We start from the raw sequence: 24,556 nt of genomic DNA, 5'->3' as shown, positions 1-24,556 counted from the left end.
ATGTTTACTTACAAGCCCCTAACCAATAATGCAATTTAAAAAAATATATATTAATAAGAATAAGAAATAAAAGGAACACGTAATTAAAGAGTAGCGGTAAAATAACAATAGCGAGCATAAGAGACTGTAGCAGCAGCATTATGTATAGAATAAGTAAAAAAGTTACAAACAACGAAAAAAAACGAACGAAAAAACACATTCGGTTAGGAGCACGTGAAACGTCAGCCATCTTTTCCGGCGCCAAAATAAAGGTGTGACTATAATGAGATTAATGACTTTCACTGAAGTCGTATGATTATCATTGAATAATACTTTCAAATATGTAACTAAAAAAACTATTTGACATTTTCTGTCTATTTCGTATATGTTTTGTTTCCTTTATATACCTACTTCAAACATGCATTTTATGGGTTTAAAACGAATCTAGGCCTAGGCAATATATTGTACTCGATGCACGCATGTAACTCGAACTGCCGTGCTAAAACTCAAATTGAATTGCAAGCATCACATTTCATTGCACTCACTTGATAAATTGTTCACATAACCTACTGGGCATTAAACAATGCCAACAAATGGCCACCTTTATATATAGTATGTTGGCACAACATTTCTACACGATTTGCTTAGCTGTGAAAGCTAGTTCATCAAGTGTCCAGTGTGTCTCCTCTGCATTACTGCTTTGGAGATGTTTGTACGCTTTATAATAGCGCCATCTGCAGACAAATAAGTATTGGTAGTATTGAAAAAATAAAAAGAACGGAAATGAATTTAGTCCTTTCAGCCTCCCCGTAGCCTATGTAGAAATTGCGGACAAAATATTTTTATTTCGCTGATAGTCTTACCTCACAGCCAGCAATACAGGATAGCTGTAAAACGTCGAAATGGATTATCATCCTTACCTAACTAATGATTGCCTAATTCACATTTTCTCTTTTTTTAAAGAAGATGACTTAATTCGAGCATCAAGTGTCTGTAAGGTAAGAGAGTCACAAAAACTTGCGGAAGTAGAGGTATAAAATCTGGTTATGTTAAACAGTTCTGAATATATTCTCTATTTTCTGTTATAGTGTTCCACATATTGTTATTTTGTCAAGCGGTTGCTTTACTTTGAAACATGTTATTATTAGTTTGCAATATATATGTTGATAGATTTATTTTAATAACTGGACTGGTGTGACAGCCTATATTAACAACCCGATACCTTGTGGCTTTTTATCTAGGAATGGCAAGAAGCAGCAGAAACACCTTGGTTGTGGCGGTGAGTTTGAGGGTTTTACCCACTGATCAGTTTTACTTACCCATGTCAGAATGAATAATATACTGGGTGGGTATGAGGTTGGTTTAGATATGGGTGAGGGCGAGAGTGTGGGTGGGCATTTGCATCCTTTATTCACTATACATTTGCATAGATTATTCATCATTGTCTCTTGGCATGTTTTTGACAATGTGGTCAGCTGCATCATATTTGAAGTACAGTGCTTTCGGGAAAGTATTCAAAGTAAAAATACCCCTTTACCTTTTACACATTTTGTTAGGTTACAGCCGTATTTTAAAATTAATTAAATAGTTTTTTCCCCGTCAATATAAACACAATATCCCATAATGACAAAGCAAAAACAGGTTATTAGAAATGTTTTCAAATGTTTTTTTATTATTATAACGGGAATATCACATTTACATAAGTGTCTCTCGATTGGGTTCAATTCCAGGCTCTGGCTGTACCACTCAAGGACATTCAGAGATGTGTATCGAAGCCACTCCTGCATTGACTTGGCGGTGTGCTTCCAACAGCTCGTTTTCCTGTTGGAAGGTGAACATTTGCCCCAGTCTGAGGTCCGGAATGCGATGTAACAGGTTTTCAATCAAGGGTCTCTCTGTACTTTTCTCCATTAATCTGTGCCTCAATCCTGACTAGTCTCACAGTCCCTGCTGCTAAAAAACATCCACACAGCATGATGCTGTCACCACCATGCTTCACTGTAGGGATGGTGCCAGGTTTCCTCTAGATGTGATGCTTGGCATTCAGGCCAAAAAGTTTAATCTTGGTTTCATCAGACCAGAGAATCTTGTTTCTCATGGTCTGAGAGTCTTTAGGTGACTTCTGGCAAACTCCAAGCGTGCTGTCATGTGCCTTTTTAGTGAGGAATTGCTTTTGTCTGGCACTCTACCATAAAGGCCACCCATTTAAGAATGATGGAGGCCATTGTGTTCTTGGGAACCTTCAATGCTGCAGAAATGTTTTGGTACCCTTCCCCAGATCTGTGCCTCATCACAATCCTATCTCGGAGGTCTACGGACAATTCCTTCGACCTCATGGCTTCGTTCTTGCTCTGAGATGCACTGTTAACTGTGTTATATAGACAGGTGTATGCCTTTCCAAATCATGTCCAATCAATTGAATTTACCACAGGTTGTAGAAACATCTCAAGGATGATCAATAGAAACAGGATGCACCTGAGCTCAATTTCAAGTCTCATAGCTAAGGGTCTGAATACTTATGTAAATAATGTATTTCAGTTTTTTTATTATTCTAATACGTTTTTACTTTGTCATTATGGGGTATTGTTAGTAGATTGTAGATTTTATTTGATCCATTTTAGACTAAGGCTGTTACGAAACAAAAAGTCAAGGGCTCTGAATACTTTCCAAAGGCACTGTATATTCTATATAACATGTATATAAATAATAATAATAATAATAATAACTGTATATTAATGCCTAGTAATCTATCCCGCAGAGAAATGTGTCTGCAGCGTTGGGGTTTCTGTAACATTGCGGTGCTGGGCTCTGAACATGGGAAGCAGGCTTGGAAGAGCTACTTCCTGCGTCGCTCTCACCTGGAGCTGAAGATGACCAAGGGCAGGTCCGGAGGGGACTACACCTGTAAAAGCTTGAGGGGACACACAGGTGAGCATACAGCCTCTTTCTTTCTTTAGAAAGGATGGAACTGTCTATGGAAACAGTATTTAGATAGCTGTATGGTCTACAACATCTATATCTTCCAGGCAGGGTGGTTGGGTGTGTGTACCTGTCAGGGAACTCTCCCCAGCTCCCTGACTTCTGGAGCTCCACCCCTACTGTCTGCAGTTCATCCTCAGATGGTACAGTCCGTGCCTGGGATGTCCAGCAGGTGAAAACAATACTACCCTTTTATACTTATTATGATGCTTTATTTACCAGGCTTCAGAGCGCTTTACATTGTATGTAGGTTACTCATCCTACCCACCACCAAGGTGGAGCACCCGCACTTCAGTAGCCATATTATATGGTCTACTGGTCTACACAAAGAAGGATTTGCAGTTAGCACTTAGGAAATGGTGTTTCCTTTTCCCCTTTTAACCAGGGGGTACAGCTGTGGTGCAGCCCTGTTCAGAGTCCTCTGACTGGGATGGTAGCTGACGGTGGGCATGGTGGGGTCATCACGTCAGATTCCACAGGGCTGCTCAAAGCCTGGGATGGTCAGAGTGGACAGGAGATGTCCTTCTACTCCTCAGCATCCCCACAGTGCACCTTACTGCCCTACAGTATGGAAGGCAGCTCTTTTCTCTCAGTGAGTACCCAAACAGCCAACCATGTCTGGTTGGTTGCCAGATCAATATCTGACTTACGCATAATACATAAAAAATGTCCTTTTCACCAGGTGGGGACCAGTCAAGGCTCTGTCCATACTCTGACTAGCCCCTCACTGTCAAAGCTGTCCACTCTGGTGGTGTGTGACACATTCAAAGTAAACCTACTCCTGGCATCGCCAGACAAGAAATGGATCCTAGCTGGAACTACAGGGAATATGGATATGAGTCCAAAGGTAATTGTAACAATTGACATGTTTGTCTATAATAATTATTGTGGATCCCAGAAGTCCTGAAAAGTAGTAATGTTTCATCGTTGTTCAAATGTGTATTGTGTTGTTTGAATGGCAGGTGTTGTCCAGTCAGAGTGTGACGTGTCCCTCTGAGGAGGAGGATCCTCTGTGCCAGTGTCTGCCTGTCTCAGGCTGTAGTGCTGCTGCCTTCCTGCCCTCACAGCCAGCCAGACTGGCCACGGTCCACTGCAAGGAAAACTCGCACTCAAACTCGCATCACAACAAGGTCCTCTCTGTGTTCGACGTCATCATAAAAAAGACCAGATTCAAGACAAAGATCCAGGGTAAAGTGTCAAGTTGAGACGTTTAATATCTTCATCTATTTAGATTATCATTACCTGTTACGTTAGCAAGCTTGTCCCCATGTGCCATTTTGTGCCATTTGTACTCATTTTTGTGGTTATGCTAGAAATGGAGCTTTGGCCTAACTTTCACAGATGTTCTACTATTTCAGTTGAGCAGATGGAGAAATTTGAGTTGGTATTTGAGGGCAGGACTTCGGACATCCTTCTGGAAGGCAAGGGAAGCAGCACTCTGGTTGTAGCTGCTCACAGAGAGCTGAAGGTCTACACTGTGAAAGGAGAACTCATCTGTAGCTTCAAGGACCATACTGAACCTATCTGCTCTATTTGTGTGGTATGCTTTTCACTCTTATTGTGCGTATGGACTACTGATAATAGTAATTACGCATTGGAATTTATATATTGGAGTTCAAAGCGCTATACATAGTATGGGGAAAACTGCAGTGTTCTAGATAATATATTCCCCTTGATTTATTTTTTAAATAGTTTGGCTCTTACCTAGCAGAATATCCCTTGGGATATAGACCTTGTGGTAAGAGTGTGTGGGAATTGACGTTTATGGTTATATGGTGCTCGGGGGAAGGCTGTCCATGAAATGTATCCTAAAAGTGAGGCTTTTCTCTCAGGATAGTTTCCGTGTAGTCACTGCTTCTCGGGACCTGTCCTTAAGAGTGCTGACGTGGAAAACTGACAGAGACAAAGGGCTCACACTGGAAAGTCGATACCACTTATTGGGAGGCTCTCACTCCATGTCCAGGTACAGAAAGACATTTCTGTCTGTCAAGGAAACAAATGGTACATTCTGTCTCTGTATTTAAAGTTGGATTGTTATGATGTAGTAATGAACTGATGTACATTTCATGTCTTGTGTTGTCAGAGGGTTCAGTTATGTGGTTTGTGACTACTCAACCATTGTGGCTTCAGTGGAAGCAGTGGATGGGAAGGATGTCCTGAAGGCCTACTCTTTCAACTCCTGAGCAACACTGTCCTCTAGGAGGACTTCGCAGGTACTACAGTAGTTAGCATCAGTCACTAACAATTAATTGTGCATGTTTCTGAGTAGTTTAATCACTGATGTTGTGCCTTGCCTTTACAAACCCTCTGCTTATGGAATATACATTGTAATCAAGAGTTATCGCAGATGTGTTTATATGTTATGCAAAACATGCAAGTAATGAAGGGGAAAAACATTGCAGTTTGCCGTGCCATGATACTTTATTTTTGTGCAATAACACATTTCTGTACAGGAATGAATGGTTATAATCACTTAGCTGGCTTTATGTGGAGCTTAGGTATTTAAATCCCTGTGTTGGATCTTCAATATAACCTAAATCTTTAGGGCATATACTGTAACAAATACTGCCCCTTGATCTTCTTATCAAAACCAAACTGACAATTTATTTTTAACTCTCAAATAAACTGCATTTTCTTGGGTCTGCATTTTAACTGTACAATACAGAGGTAAACATTGGAAAGTGATATTTCATATTTCATATACAATACACTTACTTACAATACTTAATGACAAAATATTGTATGTGACATACTATCCAAACTGCGCAGGAAGGCACAAAATATGTTTTAGTATAGCAAGGAATGGTCTGGAACAGAATACAGAAGGTTTATGGGATCAGTACAGTAGGAATGGGCGCCATATCTAGTACCTCATCCTCCGCTATGGCTATAAACCTCATGTCGTGTAGGACCAGCCTAAGGATCTCTGTCATGTCCGGATACACCGCTGAGCCTTTTCCCATCTGTGGAGAGTCAGACCGGTTGAGATACCCATTGAATATTTATTTTTTTAATAACTGCCGCGGTTAAAAAGGAGAACCCTACATCATCTAGTGTTCTACCTTTGTGAAAGCCTTGATGGTGCGCTCCAGGAAAGCAGCCTCCACCTCCTCTGGAATTGTGAGAACATGAGCCATACAGTCCAGAATGCACACTAACATCTCCCTGGGAGCCTGGAGGGGATGTGGTTGAATAGAATACAACTTTAATTGTCCATTGGTTAGAACTAAAATGTGTCTTCTGCCTTTCACAACACACCCAGATACACACATCCATGGATGAAGAGCAACTGTGTGCATTAAGTGCCTTTTGGCTGCCAGTTCCATTCCCATTTTGTGTTGCCTGGCCCAAGGCTTGTACCAGCAACCTTCCAGCTGCTGGTCGGCCTCTCTAACCTCTAGGCTACTGCCACCCCAAATGAGTTGGTTAACTGAACAGAAGTCGTCAGTAGAAATTAATTTCATACAGTATGGCGCTATTCCAAGTTTTCTGTAGTAAATCTGTCATGTACAGTATGATTGGGTCCAGAGTGAGAAGCCCTGGTGTGGCTCAGTTGGTAGAGCATGGCACTTGCAACACCAGGGTTGTGGGTTCGATTCTCACGGGGGACCATTACGAACAAATATGAAAATGTATGAACTCTACTGTAAGTCACTAGATAAGTGTCTGCTAAATGACAAATGTACAGTGCCAGTCAAAGTTTGGACACCCCTACTCATTCTAGGGTTTTTTCTTTATTTGTACTACTTTCTACAATGTACTGTATAATAATAGTGAAGACATCAAACTATGAAATAACCCGTATGAAATCATGTAGTAACCAAAAAAGTGTTAAACAAATGAAAATAGTTCATATTTTAGATTCTTCAAAGTAGCCTCCCTTTGCCTTGATGACAGCTTTGCACACTCTTGGCATTCTCTCAACCAGCGTCATGAGGAATGCTTTTCCAAGAGTCTTGAAGGAGTTCCCACATATGCTGAGCACTTGTTGGCTGCTTTTCCTTCACTCTGCGGTCCAACACTTCCCATACCATCTCAATTGGGTTGAGGTCGTATGACTGTGGAGTCCAGGTCTTCTGATGCAGCACTCCATCACTCTCCTCCTTGGTCAAATAGCCCTTATACAGCCTGGAGGTGTTTTGGGTCATTGTCCTGTTGAAAAACAAATGATTGTCCCACAAAGCGCAAACCAGATGGGATGGCGTATCGCTGCAGAATGCTGTGGTAGCCATGCTGGTTAACTGTGCCCTGAATTCTAAATAAATAATTGACAGTGTCACCAGCAAAGCATCCCCACACTATCACACCTCCTCCATGCTTCAGGGTGGGAACCACACATGCAGAGATCATCCGTTCACCTACTGTGCATCTCACAAAGACACAGCGGTTGGAACCAAAAATCTCAAATTTGGACTCCTCAGAACAAAGGACAGATTCCCACTGGTCAAATGTCCATTGCTCGTGTTTCTTGGCCTAAGCAAGTCTCTTCTTCTAATTGGTGTCCTTTAGTAGTGGTTTCTTTGCAGCAATTCGACCATGAAGGCCTGATTCACACAGTCTACTCTGAACAGTTGATGTTGAGATGTATCTGTTACTTGAACTCTGTAGCATTTATTTGGGCTGCAATCTCAGGTGCAGTTAACTCTAATGAACGTATCCTCTGCAGCAAAGATAACTCTGGGTCTTCCTTTCCTGTGGTGGTCCTCATGAGAGCCAGTTTCATCATAGAGCTTGATGGTTTTTGCGACAGCACTTGAAGAAACATTCAAAGTTTTTGAAATGTTCCGTATTGACTGACCTTTATGTCTTAAAGTAATGATGGACTGTCATTTCTCTTTCCTTATTTGAGCTGTTCTTGCCATAATATGGACTTGGTCTTTAATCAAATAGGGCTATCTTCTATATACCACTCCTACCTTGTCACAACACAACTGATTGGCATAAATGCATTAGGAAGGAAAGAAATTCCAGAAATTCCACAAATTAACTTTTAACAAGGCACACATGTTAATTGAAATGCATTCCAGGTGACTACCTCATGAAGCTGGTTGAGAGAATGCCAAAAGTGTGCAAAGCTGTCATCAAGGCAAAGGGTTTTTTTTTTTTTTAATCTCAAATTTAAAATATATTTTGATTTGTTTAACACATTTTTTTGGTTACTACATGATTCAATATGTATTATTTCATAGTTTTGATGTATTTACTATTATTCTACAATGTAGAAAAGATAAATAAAGAAAAACCCTTTAATGAGTATGTGTCCAAACTTTTGACTGGTACTGTAAATGTAATGGCCTACAGTAAGTGATGCTGACCTGGTCCAGTGGTTTGAAGACAGCCTCTGGGTTTGCAGGGTCACTGTTGTTACGGTCCAGATTCTGTATATCCTTGATGGAGATGACTGGCTCCTTCAGCTGCTCCAGCCAGGTCCACATCAGCCCAGAGAGCACAAACGGGTCCTTCTCCAATGTACACAGCCTCTCCCATGCCCCTCCCATGTTCAACTCTGACTGCAAAAATGCACAGAATACACAATCAGTGTCACCAAAACCCACATCAGGTGTAGAGGAGCTAACAATCTAATGCCACTCCAGTATTAAAAATGGAAAGTTTCCTTTATGTACAAACAAAGTTGTCAGATACTGTTCAGGTAAACAGGATTTGTCAATTGTGCTATGCTACTCTATTACTACCGTCTCACTAGACTATTTCAATATATAATATTGTATGTACAGTATTCCAAAAGGTAGATACAGCATTTTAATAACAATAGTGTAGAACATGAAGTTCGTACCTGCCAAGCTTGTAGTCTCTCCCTGTGCTCCTCCTCTCCATCCTGCTCCAGATCCACAGCCAGGGCCTGGGCCACCAGCAGCCGCCTGGCCTCCTTGGACAACTCTGTCTGGATGGTGATGAAGGGCACCTCTGACTCCTCTATCTGAGACACATCACCATTGTTCGCTAACTTGTCCCTCTGCTCCTCCTTCCACCTAAACAACATGCTGCTATACCCTTTCTTCTCGGGGTTGCACTCAGACTCGCTGCGCTGGCAGGCTTTCTGTGTCTTCTTTAGGAGCGGTGATCCCTCCGCGAGGCTCTTCTGCTCCCAGAGGGATCCATCTTGGGTGCCGTAGGTGGTGGTTATTTGCCTGGGCCCCATGGGGCTGCCTGTGGCCGGGGTCCTAGGCAGGGAGTTCAGGGAGGGAGAACAGGCCACAGACATGTTGCAAGCGGACAGCGAGTTGGAGAGAGGTAGGGTCGGCAGGTTCAGCTCAGAGCCCAGCCTTCGCAGGTCCGACTCGCTGTAGCTCAGGCTCTTGCGGTGGTAGAACAGGGGCGGTTCGTTGGCATGCCGGGGTTTGGTTGGGGGTCCCGGTAAGCGGGGCTGCCCTCCGAGGCCGCCTCCCCCGAAGCTTCCCTTGGTGAATCCAAAGTCACGATAGCGCTCAAACTCAATCTCCTCCTCGGCCGTCATGTCATGGATGTCCAGCATGTCCTCCTCGATGACCTGCCGGTTCTCAGCGATGTCCAGCAGCAGCTTGCAGATCACCTGGATGATCTTGGGCAGGTGCCTGAGCTCCCGGCGCTCATAGCCATGCAGCATGTGTCCCTGGCGGGTCAGGAACTGGGACAGGGTGATGGGGTTAGTCCTGGGCTCAGCGCAGTGGAAAATACTCCTGACAGGGACCAGGAACTGGGCAAACTCCCGCACGCAATACAGCTGACCTCTGGTCTGGATGGAGTTAGGTCGTTTGGAACGTACGAACACGATGGCCTGGTCAGCGGTCATCCTGGTGGCGAAGACCAGGTAACACGCTAACAACACACCTGATGGAAGACAGTGGCAAAACCATTAGCGAGAGGGTCAGTCATGTGACCACAAAGCATAATCAATTGATTAATAATACAACTTTTTTGTCCTATACCTGTTCTTCCCAGACCAGCATGACAGTGGACAGCCATCTTCCCCTCCTGCATCGCAAAGGACATGACCTTCACCATGTCCAGGATGGATGCGAGGGAGGCCACCCCATAGTCATTCCAACCAAAGTTGTAGAAATATACTGGAATATAAGGACAGTCATTATTCAACCATTCACACAGTAAATTTGCATTGGCCCCCTTCAGTTTTTCTCATTGTAGAGGAATGGTCATAGACTTACTGTTGTTCTCCATGAAGACCTCAGGTTGGTAGGAGAATCCACTCTCTGATTCCAGTCCATTGGGACCACAGCTGGCGTGTTCCCCAGGTCTCTGCAGGTTTATCACTGTCTTCAGGCCACATCTACACACAATTAATAACACATCAATTCATTTATTTGATCTATACTAGGAGCATTGAATTGACTTATGGTGACAGCAAACCCTGAAATAAAATATAGTGTTACCTTTTAAATTGGTCAATAATGTTGTACTTTTCTATTAATACAGTAGATGGTCTGGCCATGGCAAGTAGGTTTTCCGTGACCCTGAAAGGAAAGACATGTTTCTGCATTAAACTTACGGGTATAATCCACTTACATTCAACATACACATTTTTATAGAGCCTTTCTGATTCCTACCAGGAGGAGTAAAGGCCTTTGATGGCTTGCTTGTCCTTGCTCCAGCGGTCAGGGTTCTCATACTTGCAGTTCTGACCTCCACACCCTATGGAGCATTGTGTGGCTCCAGGGATGACGTGACGTATCACCTCCCCCACCAACGTGTACTTCGACTGGGGTGTCCTGACTGGGGGTACGCATGGAGGGTTGGAGGGTTTAAAAGGAGACAGGAGGGGTGTTGTGAAACAATGTCCTCTGTCATTTCAACCAGCTGACCTCAGCAGTTTACATTCAGAATTATATTTTATGTTGCAGTCTGGAAAGAACTGATACTTCAATGGACTACCATACATGTAAGTTTGACTAGTGGAGCCCAATCAATGTAATAAAGCGTACACTAGTGTGTCTTCTTACAGAAACAAACTGGAGTGACAATATCTGTGATTAGCACATTGTAAAGAAGTGGTGTCAAGCTTAACTAAGAGATGTTCCTGATGTAAAGAAGTAGTGTCAAGCTTAACTATGAGATGTTCCTGATGTAAAGAAGTAGTGTCAAGCTTAACTATGAGATGTTCCTAATGTAAAGAAGTAGTGTTAAGTTTAACTGAGCTGTTCACATTGTAAAGAAGTAGTGTCAAGCTTAACTTTGAGGTGTTCAGCAGCAAGCTAATCTGTCATCTGGCACACACCACCAGGCTTAACAGTATTACAATAAAAATAGCAACGCAACACCCTGTTGAACCTTTCTTCAAATAGATTGATAAATCATATTAGTTAACGGTACTATATGATCCTTTATGTTAGAAATGTGAGTAATGATGTAGTATATTAATACCTGACTCCATGAGGGGGTAGGGGACTCCACTGCTTGTCTGAGGGTGGAGTGTTGTGTGACTGAATACTCAAGCAGACCTCCACTGCCATGGCAGTGCCTTGGGACACACACTCACGTTAGTCTAAGATAAAACCTCATTTACATTTCATAATAGTGTGGTAGGTCCTTATATTGATCAGTGTACGAGGCTACATTGTAAAAAACATACTGGAAGCAGTTACCTACCTGTAAGTTACTGTAAAAACAAGTACAGTATGTTACTGTAAATTCCAAAGAAAGCACTTCTTTACAGTAATGTACTTTTAAACCAAGGTTTATTTGTAATTTACGGTAACATACTGTACTTTTTTTTACAGTAATTTACAGAACTGTCTGCCAGTAACTTACTGTAAAAACATGTGTGTGTGTTTTTACAGTGTACAAACATAACCAGAGAGCAGTGTCAGCTGTCAAAGATGAAAATCCATGATGACCTAGGTGACATCAACCATTAAAATCCATAATGTAATAATCCATTTAGGAATTGGAACACAGCAACCTCCCAATAAGGTATCCTCAGCACGTTTACCTGAAGCAGAAAGATTGTGGAGCTAGTGATCGTCAGCATCTTCAGACATCAACATAAAACTACTCCACTTTCCCACTTTGGACCACTTGACACAGCAATGTCCTCAAATGCTTTCTTTCTCAGTTTTGGTAGTCCTGCACCACCTCGGGTCTTCAGTTAATTCAGTCCAGATTATTTTTGTAAATTAGGGGTGTGGCAACAACATCATCCACTTCATCCTTTATGTTCACCAGGAACAGGCATTTTGCTTCAGCCATAGGAATACAGAACCCTGGCCTGGCCTCCACTGTGAGGTGTCAGAGAAAGGAGGACCATCAGAGGTGTAGGTTCATCTGTAGCATGGCTCTGAATGGTAACACACCTCATTGGATGCTCCTTCTCACTCCTTATTCATTAGACATGCACTGCACCTAGATCCATTCCTGACTCCTCCCTCCGGATTAACCCACTAATCTCATTGCTGTAGAAAGTAGGCTCAAGAGGCAAAGGCCCCCGTGGCCACTTCACCTCACAGTAGAGCAAAAATTACTGATCATCTCTGACCATCTGTTTGAACTCCCTTCAGTTGATAACCACAACGAGATACTATTTGTTTGAAATTTCATTACTGGCTCCGGATCAATCAGCTAGGGATATCATGTGATCAGAAATCAATACATTCAATTTCACCTCGGTCCAAATGGATAAATTCCCCAAACAATACAAATAATTATTTTATAGGGGCCAGTCATCCCTTTCCCCATTGAGAGGACAAAATCCCTCTCTGCCTTACAGTATCCAGAGGACTGACTACTGCAATGTGTGTTAGATACCAAACATGGGTGCAATAGTGTTATTCTGAGAACTTGGATGTCATCTATATGGATATGTAAGGTTTAATATGCTGTATGTCTGTGGCCATCTGTATTCTGTTCAGAGTAAACCTGTATTGTACTCAGATTTCCCTCTCAGGCCATCACGCTAAGGTGTGACCCCCTTCCTAGGAATGTTAGCTGGTTTGATCTGATTGGCTATCATAGTTGTATTACTTCTGATTTGGTCTGTGGTTGATCAACAACTGATTTCAAATACAAACAGGTCACATGATATAAAAGTACTGATTGACCATTGTTCTGTCTCTTTTTGCTCTTGTCCACTATATGGAAAAGGTTGTATGTAAAATGCTCCCCACTACAATACCAAAATATTAATTGTAATCTCATGGAATCATTCAGGGTGCTATGCTGTACTGTATATATATATATATATGTTCAAGTTACAATACATTTGTTTGTTTGTTGATCTGAATAACAACCTAACTGAAGCAGCTATCATTAACTGTGACATCCAGTCTCAGATACTGCAGAGTAGCCTGAATGACATAGGAAGCACTGTCAAGTTAGCTCCTGATTGGATTACCTGAGGTACGTGAAAGCTGATTATGTATACATCCACTAAGAAGGAAAGAAGTAAAAGATATGACGCTGATTTATCTTTGGCCACTCTTTAACGACTCCACAATTAATGGTAATTGGGTCTCCTTAATTGGAAGAGAAAGTGTTACCTCAGGTTTCCTTGAGGTCCCTCTGGTAAAGTAGAACCTTCTGGTATGGTAGAACGTGTTGCCAAATGGCTTTCACAACAGATGATTCATGAATGTGTGACAGGATCAGGGGGCTCAATTGATGAGAAGGATCTAAGTTAATATCTAAGCTTAGTATTTCAGTCTTGTTGGATCCTCTGGGGACACAATGCACCATTGTGCAGGTCTGTGCCATTACACATCACCTCATTTAAAGTGTGACCAAATACCACTACTTTTCTGCTTAGTTGTACACTCTTTTGTACAGATATCTAATTGTGTAGGAGTCTTACAGTCTTACATAAAGAGGGTGATACATGACCTCTGGGTGAGAGAATGCTGTTGAGAAGATTACCCTGGCCTGATTGAGTGAGATCACAGCTGCCCAGGGATAGACACTAACTAAATTAACATCTATAAACAACTTATAGTCCCCACCGCTAGACACTTCATATAGACCTGTTTTGATAGGTAAACAAAATGGTAATACCAGTTTAGTCACCTCATGGTTAGTGTCCACCCTTAGATGGATGGGGAATCAATCCCCGGTTGAGTCATACCAAAGATTATCAAAATGATGCCCCATTAAGGCCCTGCGACACACTAGCGCCATGTCCAGGTGGTAAACTTGTACATCAAGCTGCCTAGCGTTACATAAACAGGATCCTTTCCTATGGTCCAGTCTGGCTCAGAGAAGACTACGAAAAGCCATGTTCACATTGGCAGTTTGAAGTGACTTATCCTATTTATTTGTATATCCGATTTGAATCTGTTCTTTTTCCTGCAGTCTGAACAGCTAAAAATCACATGGACTCTGATATTTCAAGCCACATTTCAAACCACCTTCGTAGGTGGTTTGAAATCAGATTCCTGGTCATGTGACTTGTCTGAAGGGTCAAATCTGATTTATTTGCCCTCAAGTGGTTTTTAGACTGTTATTTGGTGTATCTTGCTAGCTACACGGTTCACAGTTTTACAATAACCTGTGGTAGCTAACTAGCTTGTTATTTGTTTGCAAACAAATGAGTGAATGTGCTAGAAAAGCTAAAACAGCTACGTAGCTCACTAGTTGACTGCTGTGGCTAGCCAAACAGGATTTATTTGGACATTGGGATCATCTTATCCTTTAAAAGTGTTCTTACACTATGATTTAGAAAATTCTATGCAACTGGAAAACGTCAGGCATTGTTGTCTCCTTCGCCACCACCAATCAGCCTACAACACTGCGCACACACCTGTCGTTACAACTAGCGTAGCCATGTCAGCAAATGACTGCTATCTGAACACAGAAATATGATTTGGTCACTTGCAACTTGCTGTTTGGACAGTCAGTAGTCCAAAACAGATTTGAAAAACAAAACTGATGAGCATTAAGGCCTGCAGTGTGAACAAGGCTGTACTTACTTAAAACAAAATGGTAGTAGCTCCATTCTACCCTCCGATACCCTAGGAGAGGGGATATTTGCCATAGACAAGGTTTACACTTGTTGCATGTAGAGGAGAAAATGTTGACCTGATGGCTCCATCACCTGGCTACAAATGGCAGTGATGGGCAAAGATTCCAGCGCGGTATAATATAATGAATCCTCACCTTGGTCATTAAGCAGCTCAGATTGCAATGTGTTGAATATTTCACCTAATAAAAAGGGAGTGACATCAATGTGTATATTTCAAATCTTTTAATTGTCTTCATCTTATTTCTCTCCAAATTACATAAGGACCTTGTGTTCTAAAAGTGAGCATATATACGCATGAATTCAAAGGGTAAGCTAGCAAGTGCACATAAGGGACTGTCCCTTTCACAACCAACAGTACAGTATCAAGTGAAACAGTATCATAATAAAGGAAATAGCATCACAAAATGAGAGAGATCACTAGAGTTGCATATACTAAAGTTTTATTCTACTGTCAGTGCAAGTCTACTTTACGGATGGTGAGAGAACAATTGGGTTAACACAACCAATAAGGATCAACTTAATATTAAGTTTTATATTGAGCTGTTATCTCACTGTGACAAGTAGCACAATATCCCCTTGTGGAGTAAATTAAGTCTAAGTATTGAATTTAATCTTTAAATTATTTGGCTTGACCACAGAAGCACATTATGCCCACTGCCTGAGATCTGCCTGAGCGATACAGAGCAGGCACAGGTTGCCTCTAACTGCTGATATAGGATCAGAATAATATATATTTTTTCATCTTAATGGTTAAAATGAGGACTGAGGATAGTGGTCCTTCTGTAGCTCAGTTGGTAGAGCATGGCGCTTGTAACGCCAGGGTAGTGGGTTCGATCCCCGGGACCACCCATACGTAGAATGTATGCACACATGACTGTAAGTCGCTTTGGATAAAAGCGTCTGCTAAATGGCATATATTATTATTATTATTATTAGGATAAGGTAATCTGATTCTAGATCTGTGGTTTGGGGCAACTTCTACCTCCAACAAGAGATCCACCAGTCTCTTCTGGTTGAGGTAATCAGTGCTGGGGGTGCTGTGTTCTGTCTGTCTGTCCTCGTGTGATATCATCATATAGGCCTCTCTGGTCCCCTCTGTGGCACTCATGCCAGCACATGCTTACTTCTTCTTTTTCTTCTGAGGTCCTTTTAAAGAGAGCGAAAGAGAGTAGTAGTAGTTCATTAACAATTATTCAAAGGTTGGTTTGGAATTCTCAGTGTTAGAGTCTATCCTGCCCATGATATAGAAAACATACACATGCCCAGTACATTCATAAAAAGTGCCATTGTTTGTCGTTACTTAGCAACGCACTGCTACTACTTTGACAGATCCATCGTCATCTGCCCTCCCATGCAATTCATAAACTTGATCTCCACTGTAAAAAGCATCTAGACATTATCACCAACATTTGTAGCATTGTTGCAATATTAAAAGTCGATCTCCATTGTATCCCATAATAAAGGACGAGTCGGGACAAGTCAGACAGGCAGCTTTTCTCAACCAGTCAAAATCATGAATCAGCATGATTTTTATAGATACAAAGTAATGTCAATCAAAAAACAGGTCAAACAAAACGCAGCTAGTTTGCCCATCTTTACAACTTCAGCCTAAAGTGATGGTGTTAACTGTGTAGATGGCTAGCTAGCAAGGGGGAAAGACAGAGCAACATTTTTTTTTGCCATAGCAACCTGAAAAGTTCTGGGTGGTTTTCCTTGACATGTCAGTCAATACGAATAACTAACGACTAGAGAACGCCTAAAATTGCACTTGACAACCAGTGTTAGTGAATGTAGCATCACGTTTAGTTGAAAAATGTATGGTTTGGGAAAGAATATTGCTTTTTAATGCTAGTAACCCATTTTATAAAGGTAATAACACACCCATAACCATGTCTTAACACCAATGGTAAACTTCTCTGACAAACTGCCAAATCAAATTCATAAGCCTTGTGGCACTCTAGAAGAGAGACACTGCTACTTTAAAATGGTGGGGGCATCTAAACGGTGTGCGGTTATTCCCTGTCATAAAGTATGAGAGCGGTCCCACCTGCAGATCCCGCAGTGCTCCTCCAGATTTTGTGGTTGAGTTTCTCCCCCAGCAGGTAGAGGGGGGCCAGGGTGATGCAAGCCACCCCCAGGAATATAACCAGGCCCACGGGACTCAGGCGCTCCATGATGGGGTAGACCCAGATACCAGCCGCATGGTGCACCCACAGAACCCTATGATGGGGATGGAGGATTGTTCTAGGAGATTTTCTAAATGTTGTCAAAGTATCATAACATTCAGTCAAGGAAAGGAGAGGGGAGGAGTGAGCGAGCGAGACAAAGAAGACTTGAAGAAACGGAAAATGTTTAATCAAGCCACAACAACTTAACAATATGATTGATTGAATTCTGCTTACCATCCCAGATATACAGCAGAAAAGAAGGCCAGACCTAGGATGCCTCTCATCTTGCTGCCATATCGATGAGGCTGAATATACATCTGCAGCAGAGCCAGGGGCAGGATGATAGTGTGCTGCAAACAGAGGGAAAAGACATGACAATTAAAGAATGACATAAAACAACCCTATCATCGTAGCCCCATGTGTAACAAATGTGTAGACCATTGCACGTGTTAATGCATTGTGGCCACATAAACAAGGGTATGACATGTTAGTGTTGGGCCAGAACAAAACCAATGCACCTCCTGGAACAGATTGAGAAACAATGAGATAGACTGGAGAAATTGGTAAATAGGTCCGGCTATTGTGTAATCGTTGTTGTGAAACATCTACAGAGAGTGTCTGCTAGACTGTTTTACAGCTCGCAACTGGTTAAAACCAGTTCTGACAAAGTATTCTACTGTCAACTTGTAAAACTGGCTAAGTATGTACTGTATAGGTGTAGTGGAGAAAGAGGCCAGAAAGTGTGAGAAGAGTGTCCATTATGCACTGACAGATTACTAATGTAACTAAATTGGGCTCAGTTGGTTAAAACATTGGGAACACCAAATTGCTGTGTGACTAGCTACATAAATTAATTTACAATGCAACCATAATATAATGATCATAGGAGACAAAGCAATGTGAATCTGAGTATGATCCTATAAAAAAAATCTCTTCCCTTGAATTTCTAGCAAGACATTTCTAGCAGGAGCAATGTGATACAAAGCCAGGCTGAGCAGCACTGCCAATTGGATGAAGCCCCATCTTTAAATGAATACATTGGGATCACTTTAGTACAAAGTCCAGCACGTGCAAATGATTGTGTGCTTACCAGAGCATGGTTCAGCCAGCTAGGAATAATGTCATCTAGAAACTTAGGATAGACCATCTCTCTGTCATAGTGATATATCGACCAGAAGGACAAGAACACAAACTGGGGAGAACAGAAGAGGAAAGGGGTTATATTTTGTCTAATACAAAGCAAGTTATCAGTAATAAAGGTAGTTTATGCGCGAACAGAAAATATAAATACATAACATGTTGAAAAAAGGGGGGAAAAAGGCACTTACTGTCCCAATAGGAAACGCCAAAATAGTGAAAATGGTATCTCTTAATTTCACTAGGAGGAGCGGTACACCACACTTCAAACTTTTGGATGGCAATATCAGGTGGATGATGTCAATCAAAACAACGAGTCCGAAGAATACGGTCTGCAAAACCTGTGGAATAATGATTCAGTGATGGTTAGGCCACTCTGAACACTATAGCTAGCTATACAAATAAAGCAGTGAATTAATCATTGTCTAACATGTCTTGAAGCCACAGGAAGATCAAAAGGGATGTAAATGCAGACGAGGATGTGGAACCGATTTCTAACATAAGCTGTCGTTTTTTGCCTACTACTGTACATGTCCCATTCATTCCAATGACATTTCGTTTGCGTCGCCCTCGATGTCAACAACCAAGCACATTTACCAGATTGAGGAAAGTCAGATATTTCCAGCGGCCTCCAAATGTTTTGGCTCCTGGATGTATCTCTGTGCTTTTCAATGAGCAATTCGCCGATAACGTAAAGACATACCATGAAAATATTACTAAATGAATAAGGAGATATGATGCCCATGACATAGTCGTAGCCATTTTGACAGCTCCTGAGTCTCCGTATGGACGCAGTGTGCGCCTACGGACCTAATGTGAATCAATGGCACATCCTAGAGGCCGAGTACAGTACTGCACAATGTTCATGAAACGATTCACAAAACACTCGATATTAAACTGATTACGGCAGAAGGCCGAGTATGTAATCAGCCATGTAAACACCTTACTCTGCTTATTTTAGTAATCGCAAGGCATACGCCGATTAAAATACCTGGTTTTCTGAGCAATCGTTCTGCTTATTTTAGTAATCGCAAGGCATACGCCGATTAAAACACCTTGTTTTCTGAGCAATCGTTCGAATTATAAGGACTAAAGAGAAGGACGCACGACCCTCAATGCACATTCCACGCTCCAACCGCTCTTCATACAGGGGAAGGCGTTTCGGGTGCGATGTCAGGTAGCCAACAGGAGATTTCGTTAAAATTGCTAAATTACATTCACATGATTTAAAACCTACAGCAATACGCTTCTGGAAAACATTTTAGCCATTTTTTAAAAGAACATAGTTGCATCAGAGCCTTCTGGCTAATATCATAGACTGAATCTAACGTTGTTTTACAGGGAAATAGGTCTATGTACTTATGTTAGTTGAAGCTAACAGTATTTTACAAAATAGTTTTCTAAAAGGTTTATATTTGGTTAGACTATGCTATCTATAGTAGCAAGCTGGGATCTCATTGCTCAAATTGGTCCATTGTTTTGAAAATAGCTAGCCACGCCCAGCTAACATATACGCTACATGACCAAGAGTATGTGGACTCCTGCTCGTCGAATTTCTCATTCCAAAGTCACGGACTGTGCTGCTATAACCAACATTGCTGCGGGGACTTGCTTCAATTCAGCCAGTTAGGCCGGGCACTGATGTTGGGCGATTAGCCTCGGCTCGCAGTTGGCATTCCAATTCATACCGATGTTGTTCGATAGGGTTGAGGTCAGGGCTCTGTGCAGGCCAGTAAAGTTCTACACCGATCTCGACAAACCATTTCTGTATGGACCTGGCTTGTACACGTGGGCATTGTCATGTTGAAACAGGAGCCACAAAGTTGGAAGCACAGAATCGTCTTGAATGTCATTTTATGCTGTAGCATTAAGATTTCCGATCACTGGAACTAAGGGACCTAGCATGAACCATGATAAACAGCCCCAGACCATTATTCCTCCTCCACCTAACTTTACAGTTGGAACTGTGCATTCTGCCAGGTAGCGTTCTCCTGGTATCTGCCAAACCCACATTCATCCGACTGCCAGATGGTGAAGAGTGATTCATCACTCCAGAGAATTAATTCACATTGCTCCAGAATCCAATGGCGGCGATCTAGAGCTTGTGTGCGGCTGCTCAGCCATGGAAGCCCATTTCATGAAGCTCCCGACGAACAGTTCATGTGCTGACATTGCTTCCAGAGGCAGTTTGGAACTTGGTAGTAAATGTTGCAACCGAGGACAAACAATTTTTTTCTCGCTTCAGCACTCGGCAGTCCCGTTATGTGAGCTTGTGTCCTACCACTTCATGACTAAGCTGTTGTTGATCCTAGACGTTTCCACTTACATTTACGTCATTTAGCAGACGCTCTTATCCAGAGCGACTTACAAATTGGTGCATTCACCTTATGACATCCAGTGGAACAACCACTTTACAATAGTGCATCTAAATATTTTAAGGGGGGGTGAGAAGGATTACTTTATCCTATCCTAGGTATTCCTTAAAGAGGTGGGGTTTCAGGTGTCTCCGGAAGGTGGTGATTGACTCTGCTGTCCTGGCGTCGTGAGGGAGGTTGTTCCACCATTGGGGAGCCAGAGAATAATTTTGCACGCCCAATTTTTCAGTTTTTGATTTGTTAAAAAAGTTTGAAATATCCAATAAATGTTGTTCCACTTCATGATTGTGTCCCACTTGTTGTTGATTCTTCACAAAAAAATACAGTTTTATATCTTTATGTTTGAAGCCTGAAATGTGGCAAAAGGTCGCAAAGTTCAAGGGGGCCGAATACTTTCGCAAGGCACTGTACCTGCTTATTCCCTGGCGTTGTCCATGTCTTTTACAGATGCCCTCCATTTATACATCCATAAACTGATTACATATTGCCCACTTCCTTACCAGACAGTAGCAAAACAAATCATTTCACTCAACTTTTTAAAAAGGGTTGTAGACAATTTACAGATCATAGTCTTAGCCCAAAACTAATGACTGTTTCAGCATCTACAAAGTAGCAAATATTTAAAAAGGCAATGACTTGTGACTGAGTATATATTTAAGAACATTCCAAAACAATACATTATAGACCTGCTAAATTAACTCACATCTAGCATAAAAAACTATTAGAAACAAAATTAATTCTGTATTTATTTTAGAAAATGAAGCAAAAAATTGGATGACTTGGTGAAGGTGTGGTAGAGAGAAGCTATCTGTTTTCATCTGCGGTGCTCGTTCAACATAGCATTGGAGAGTCCTGTGAACATCAACAGTCATGAACATGTCATTCTGAACATCATCTTCCTCATTGAGAACTTTGACATATTGGCATAACATATGAAATTTGATGTGCAACAGCATCACCTCCATAAAGTCTATCAGTGGAGGCTGCTGAGGGGAGGATGGCTCACAGTAATGGATTCAATGGAATGGTATCAACCACATGGAAATCACGTTTGATACCATTCAATTGACTCCATTCCAGCCATTATTATGAGCCGTCTTCCCCTCAGCAGCCTCCACTGAAGTCTATATACATGTTTAAAGATTTTCAGTCAAGCATGTTGCTATGATGTGTTGAAGGGGGATTAGTGAGAGTATGCCTAAAAACACACAGTACACCAGATAAGAAAAGATGACCCTAGCCCACGGCACAAACTATTGCAGCATAATTACTGGTGACTGAGACAGAGGGGTTGTGAGACAGTGGTGCTGTTCAACTGACAGGGCCAACCAGGAAGGTTAGCTTAGCCAACCACTCTGAGGCACAGTTGCCCTAGATCTTGTATGGATTTTAAAAAACATACTATATGGCGCAATAAACATGAGTAAATTAGTTTAGTTGTGGCAGCTAATGACACAGTCATGACACTGGTGGTAGAGCTGTATGTCCCATCCACCTGCTTCAGGATGTCTTTCTCCCTGTGTTGCTTGACCAGGAGTCCATCAACGGCAGCTCTCATGTGTAACATCCATCGGTGGTCAGCACAGGGAGAATCTGTCAGAGACAGAGTTGTGTTTGGCAGATCTGAAAGAGGCACAGTTATTTTAACGAGTTTAGTCCACTTGACAATTCAACAGAATTCAATCGTCATGCGAATTAACTGTATAGCATGAGACAGATAGCAACACAGTGCAATTAGATTAAAAACTATGGAATATAATACAGATCTAGTTCATCCCTGAGCTGACTAGGGGAAAAATATGATGTGCCCTTTAGCAAGGCACTTTACTAAATGACTAAAATGTCAATGTAAAACAATAACTAGCGAGCCCGTTGTTATTGTTCTATAGGCTGGTCTGCAGATGCTTGACTACTTGATTATGATGTGGCTGTTTCATTTCATGAACATTGAATTAGAGCAACAACTACCTAGCTTCATCTGATAGACAATTTCAGGATTTTTTTTATTTTACTAGGCAAGTCAGTTAAAATTCTTATTTACAATGACGGCCAACCCGGACGACGTTGGGCCAATTGTGCGCTGCCATATGAGACTCCGGGGAGGCAGGCAGCCTAGTGGACTAGTAACCGAAAGGTTGCAGGATCGAATCTCCGAGCTGACAAGGTAAACATCTCTCGTTCTGCCCCTGAACAAAGCAGTTAACCCACTCTTCTTAGGCCGTCATTGGAAATAAGACTTTCTTAACTGACTTGCCTAGTAAAATAAAATCACGGCTGCTCGTGGAATCAAACCAGGGTCTGTAGTGACGCCTTAGACTGCTGCGCTACTCGAGAGCCCAAGAAAAGCAGCTCAATTAGTAAGCCAAAAAATGTAAATCTTCAAATTTGTTTAACATTGAAATCAAGATATAATCCGAGATATTTGACCTTAACTCTGTAGAAGATTGCTCTCATCTCGTCTGGGCACTGCATCAGCCTCACACCTGGGCATCCACTCTGGTCTAGATTCTACAGGGAGCTAGCCTGTTCTCTTCAAAACATTAGCTAGCCAATTTAAACAAATGTTAGTTACAACCAAATGACAAGTACATAGACATTTTGCTGTTACGCAACGTAATTACAACCATAAATTACAGGCTAGCCAGAAGGCTCTAATTCTAGTTAGCTAACCCCAGTCAAGAACCAACAAGGCAGGTTCAGGCACCGTCCAGCACGCATAGCCGCGGGAAGTAGTTTGGGGTGGGGTGCTGCAATTCGTTAAAAACATTTTTTTGTGGGGTGCAGTAGGAAAAAAATGCCTGGTCTAAAGACCTAAAGACATCTGCGACTACAGCACCAGTAAAGGCCCAGTACACTACTTTTGTGAAAGTAGTCTGATAATTATCTGTACAAAAACAGTTAATCTGATAATAGTTGTGGAATATAAAAATAGTTGCTTGATATACACTACCATTCAAACGTTTAGGGTCACTTAGAAATATCATTGTTTTTGAAAGAAAAGCATATTTTTTTTGTCCATTAAAATGATCAGAAATACGGTGCAGACATTGTTAATGTTGTAAATTACTATTGTAGCTGGAAACTGCAGATTTGTAATGGAATATCTGCATAGGTGTACAGAGGCCCATTATCAGCGACCATCACTCCTGTGTTCCAATGGCACGTTGTGTTAGCTAATCCAAGTTTATCATTTTAAAAGGCTAATTGATCATGAGAAAACCCTTTTGCAATTATGTTAGCACAGCTGAACACTGTTTCCACTTCACAGTAACAGCACTTACAGTTGACTGGGACATCTTTAGAAGGGCAGAACTTTGACAAACTGACTTGTGGAAAGATAACATCATATGACGATGCCACGTTGAAAGTCACAGCTCTTCAGTAAGGCCATTCTTCTCCCAATGTTTGTCCATGGAGATTGCATGGCGGTGGGCTTGATTTTATACACCTGTCAGCAATAGGTGTGTATGAAATAGCCGAAACCATTTTCGTATATATACAGTTGAAGTCGGGAGTTTACATACACCTTAGCCAAATAAAACTCAGTTTCACAATTCCTGATATTTGATCCTAGTAAGAATTCCCTGTCTTAGGTCAGTTAGGATCACCACTTTATTTTAAGAATGTGAAATGTCAGAATAGTAGTAGAGAGAATGATTTATTTCAGCTTTTATTTCTTTCATCACATTCCGAGTAGGTTTGGTAGCATTGCCTTAAAATTGTTTAACTTGGGTCAAATGTTTTGGGTAACCTTCCACAAGCTATCCACAATAAGTTGGGTGAATTTTGGCCCATTCCTTCTGACAGAGCTGGTGTAACTGAGTCAGGTCTGTAGGCCTCCTTGCTCGCACACGCTTTTTCAGATTCTACCCACAAATATTCTATAGGATTGAGGTCAGGGCTTTGTGACAGTCACTCGATACCTTGACTTTGTTGTCCTTAAGCCATTTTGCCAC

General features: G+C 41.7%; 3 protein-coding genes and 1 long non-coding RNA gene across 7 annotated transcripts; 1 reads left to right on the top strand and 3 right to left on the bottom strand.

Moving 5' to 3' along the window:
• The first annotated feature begins 786 nt into the window (after positions 1-786).
• On the top strand, positions 787-15,056 carry fbxw12 (F-box and WD repeat domain containing 12). Of its 3 annotated transcripts, XM_046343253.1 has the most exons (11): positions 787-977; positions 1,221-1,258; positions 2,738-2,907; positions 3,006-3,130; positions 3,344-3,550; positions 3,641-3,805; positions 3,921-4,146; positions 4,317-4,498; positions 4,791-4,921; positions 5,042-5,171; positions 9,898-15,056. In XM_046343253.1, the coding sequence occupies exons 1-10, from the start codon at positions 882-884 to the stop codon at positions 5,139-5,141; spliced, it is 1,440 nt and encodes a 479-aa protein (XP_046199209.1). In that variant the 5' UTR covers positions 787-881; the 3' UTR covers positions 5,142-5,171; positions 9,898-15,056. The 3 variants fall into 3 exon arrangements, with proteins under 3 accessions (XP_046199209.1, XP_046199207.1, XP_046199210.1); XM_046343251.1 differs by lacking the exon at positions 9,898-15,056 and having other exon boundaries at positions 5,042-5,597; XM_046343254.1 differs by lacking the exons at positions 787-977; positions 1,221-1,258; positions 9,898-15,056 and adding an exon at positions 1,733-1,810 and having other exon boundaries at positions 5,042-5,597.
• On the bottom strand, positions 5,606-12,275 carry ptpdc1b (protein tyrosine phosphatase domain containing 1b). 2 transcript variants are annotated; one of them, XM_046343249.1, is made up of 10 exons: positions 11,903-12,275; positions 11,335-11,431; positions 10,521-10,686; positions 10,347-10,427; positions 10,122-10,243; positions 9,885-10,022; positions 8,753-9,786; positions 8,274-8,468; positions 6,021-6,131; positions 5,606-5,921 (listed from the first exon to the last, which is right to left on the bottom strand). In XM_046343249.1, exons 2-10 carry the CDS (start codon positions 11,342-11,344, stop codon positions 5,787-5,789), a joined length of 1,992 nt encoding a protein of 663 aa, XP_046199205.1. In that variant the 5' UTR covers positions 11,345-11,431; positions 11,903-12,275; the 3' UTR covers positions 5,606-5,786. The 2 variants fall into 2 exon arrangements, with proteins under 2 accessions (XP_046199205.1, XP_046199206.1); XM_046343250.1 differs by having other exon boundaries at positions 11,335-12,275.
• Positions 15,057-15,127: 71 nt separating the features above from the next.
• On the bottom strand, positions 15,128-19,450 carry adtrp1 (androgen dependent TFPI regulating protein 1). The gene is made up of 6 exons (XM_046336594.1): positions 18,823-19,450; positions 18,417-18,566; positions 18,179-18,280; positions 17,323-17,438; positions 16,968-17,140; positions 15,128-16,066 (listed from the first exon to the last, which is right to left on the bottom strand). The coding sequence occupies exons 1-6, from the start codon at positions 18,985-18,987 to the stop codon at positions 16,041-16,043; spliced, it is 732 nt and encodes a 243-aa protein (XP_046192550.1). The 5' UTR covers positions 18,988-19,450; the 3' UTR covers positions 15,128-16,040.
• A 1,866-nt stretch (positions 19,451-21,316) lies between these two features.
• Positions 21,317-23,329, bottom strand: LOC124021300. Its single transcript, XR_006836230.1, has 3 exons — positions 23,028-23,329; positions 22,096-22,223; positions 21,317-21,452 (listed from the first exon to the last, which is right to left on the bottom strand). It is a non-coding gene; the product is annotated as an uncharacterized LOC124021300 (long non-coding RNA).
• Between the last annotated feature and the right edge of the window lie 1,227 nt (positions 23,330-24,556).

This window comes from Oncorhynchus gorbuscha, linkage group LG03 (genome assembly GCF_021184085.1).
Source record: "Oncorhynchus gorbuscha isolate QuinsamMale2020 ecotype Even-year linkage group LG03, OgorEven_v1.0, whole genome shotgun sequence".
Taxonomy (NCBI): Eukaryota; Metazoa; Chordata; class Actinopteri; order Salmoniformes; family Salmonidae; genus Oncorhynchus; species Oncorhynchus gorbuscha.
The sequence above is the reverse complement of the archived record's forward strand: the minus strand, read 5'-3'. Positions and strand labels throughout refer to the sequence as shown.

Excerpts from the sequence above, each read along its gene's own strand:
- adtrp1 (XM_046336594.1), bottom strand. The coding sequence starts at position 18,987 with ATGGCTACGACTATGTCATGGGCATCATATCTCCTTATTCATTTAGTA. Across the intron at positions 18,567-18,822 it reads ATCTGACTTTCCTCAATCTG|GTTTTGCAGACCGTATTCTT; the intron begins GTAAATGTGCTT and ends ATTATTCCACAG. Across the intron at positions 16,067-16,967 it reads GAGCACTGCGGGATCTGCAG|GACCTCAGAAGAAAAAGAAG; the intron begins GTGGGACCGCTC and ends TCTCTTTAAAAG.
- fbxw12 (XM_046343253.1), top strand. The coding sequence starts at position 882 with ATGGATTATCATCCTTACCTAACTAATGATTGCCTAATTCACATTTTC. Across the intron at positions 3,806-3,920 it reads ATATGGATATGAGTCCAAAG|GTGTTGTCCAGTCAGAGTGT; the intron begins GTAATTGTAACA and ends TTTGAATGGCAG. Across the intron at positions 4,499-4,790 it reads CTATCTGCTCTATTTGTGTG|GATAGTTTCCGTGTAGTCAC; the intron begins GTATGCTTTTCA and ends CTTTTCTCTCAG.
- ptpdc1b (XM_046343250.1), bottom strand. Across the intron at positions 10,023-10,121 it reads GGTCTTCATGGAGAACAACA|TATATTTCTACAACTTTGGT; the intron begins GTAAGTCTATGA and ends CTTATATTCCAG. Across the intron at positions 6,132-8,273 it reads TCTTCAAACCACTGGACCAG|GCTCCCAGGGAGATGTTAGT; the intron begins GTCAGCATCACT and ends CATCCCCTCCAG.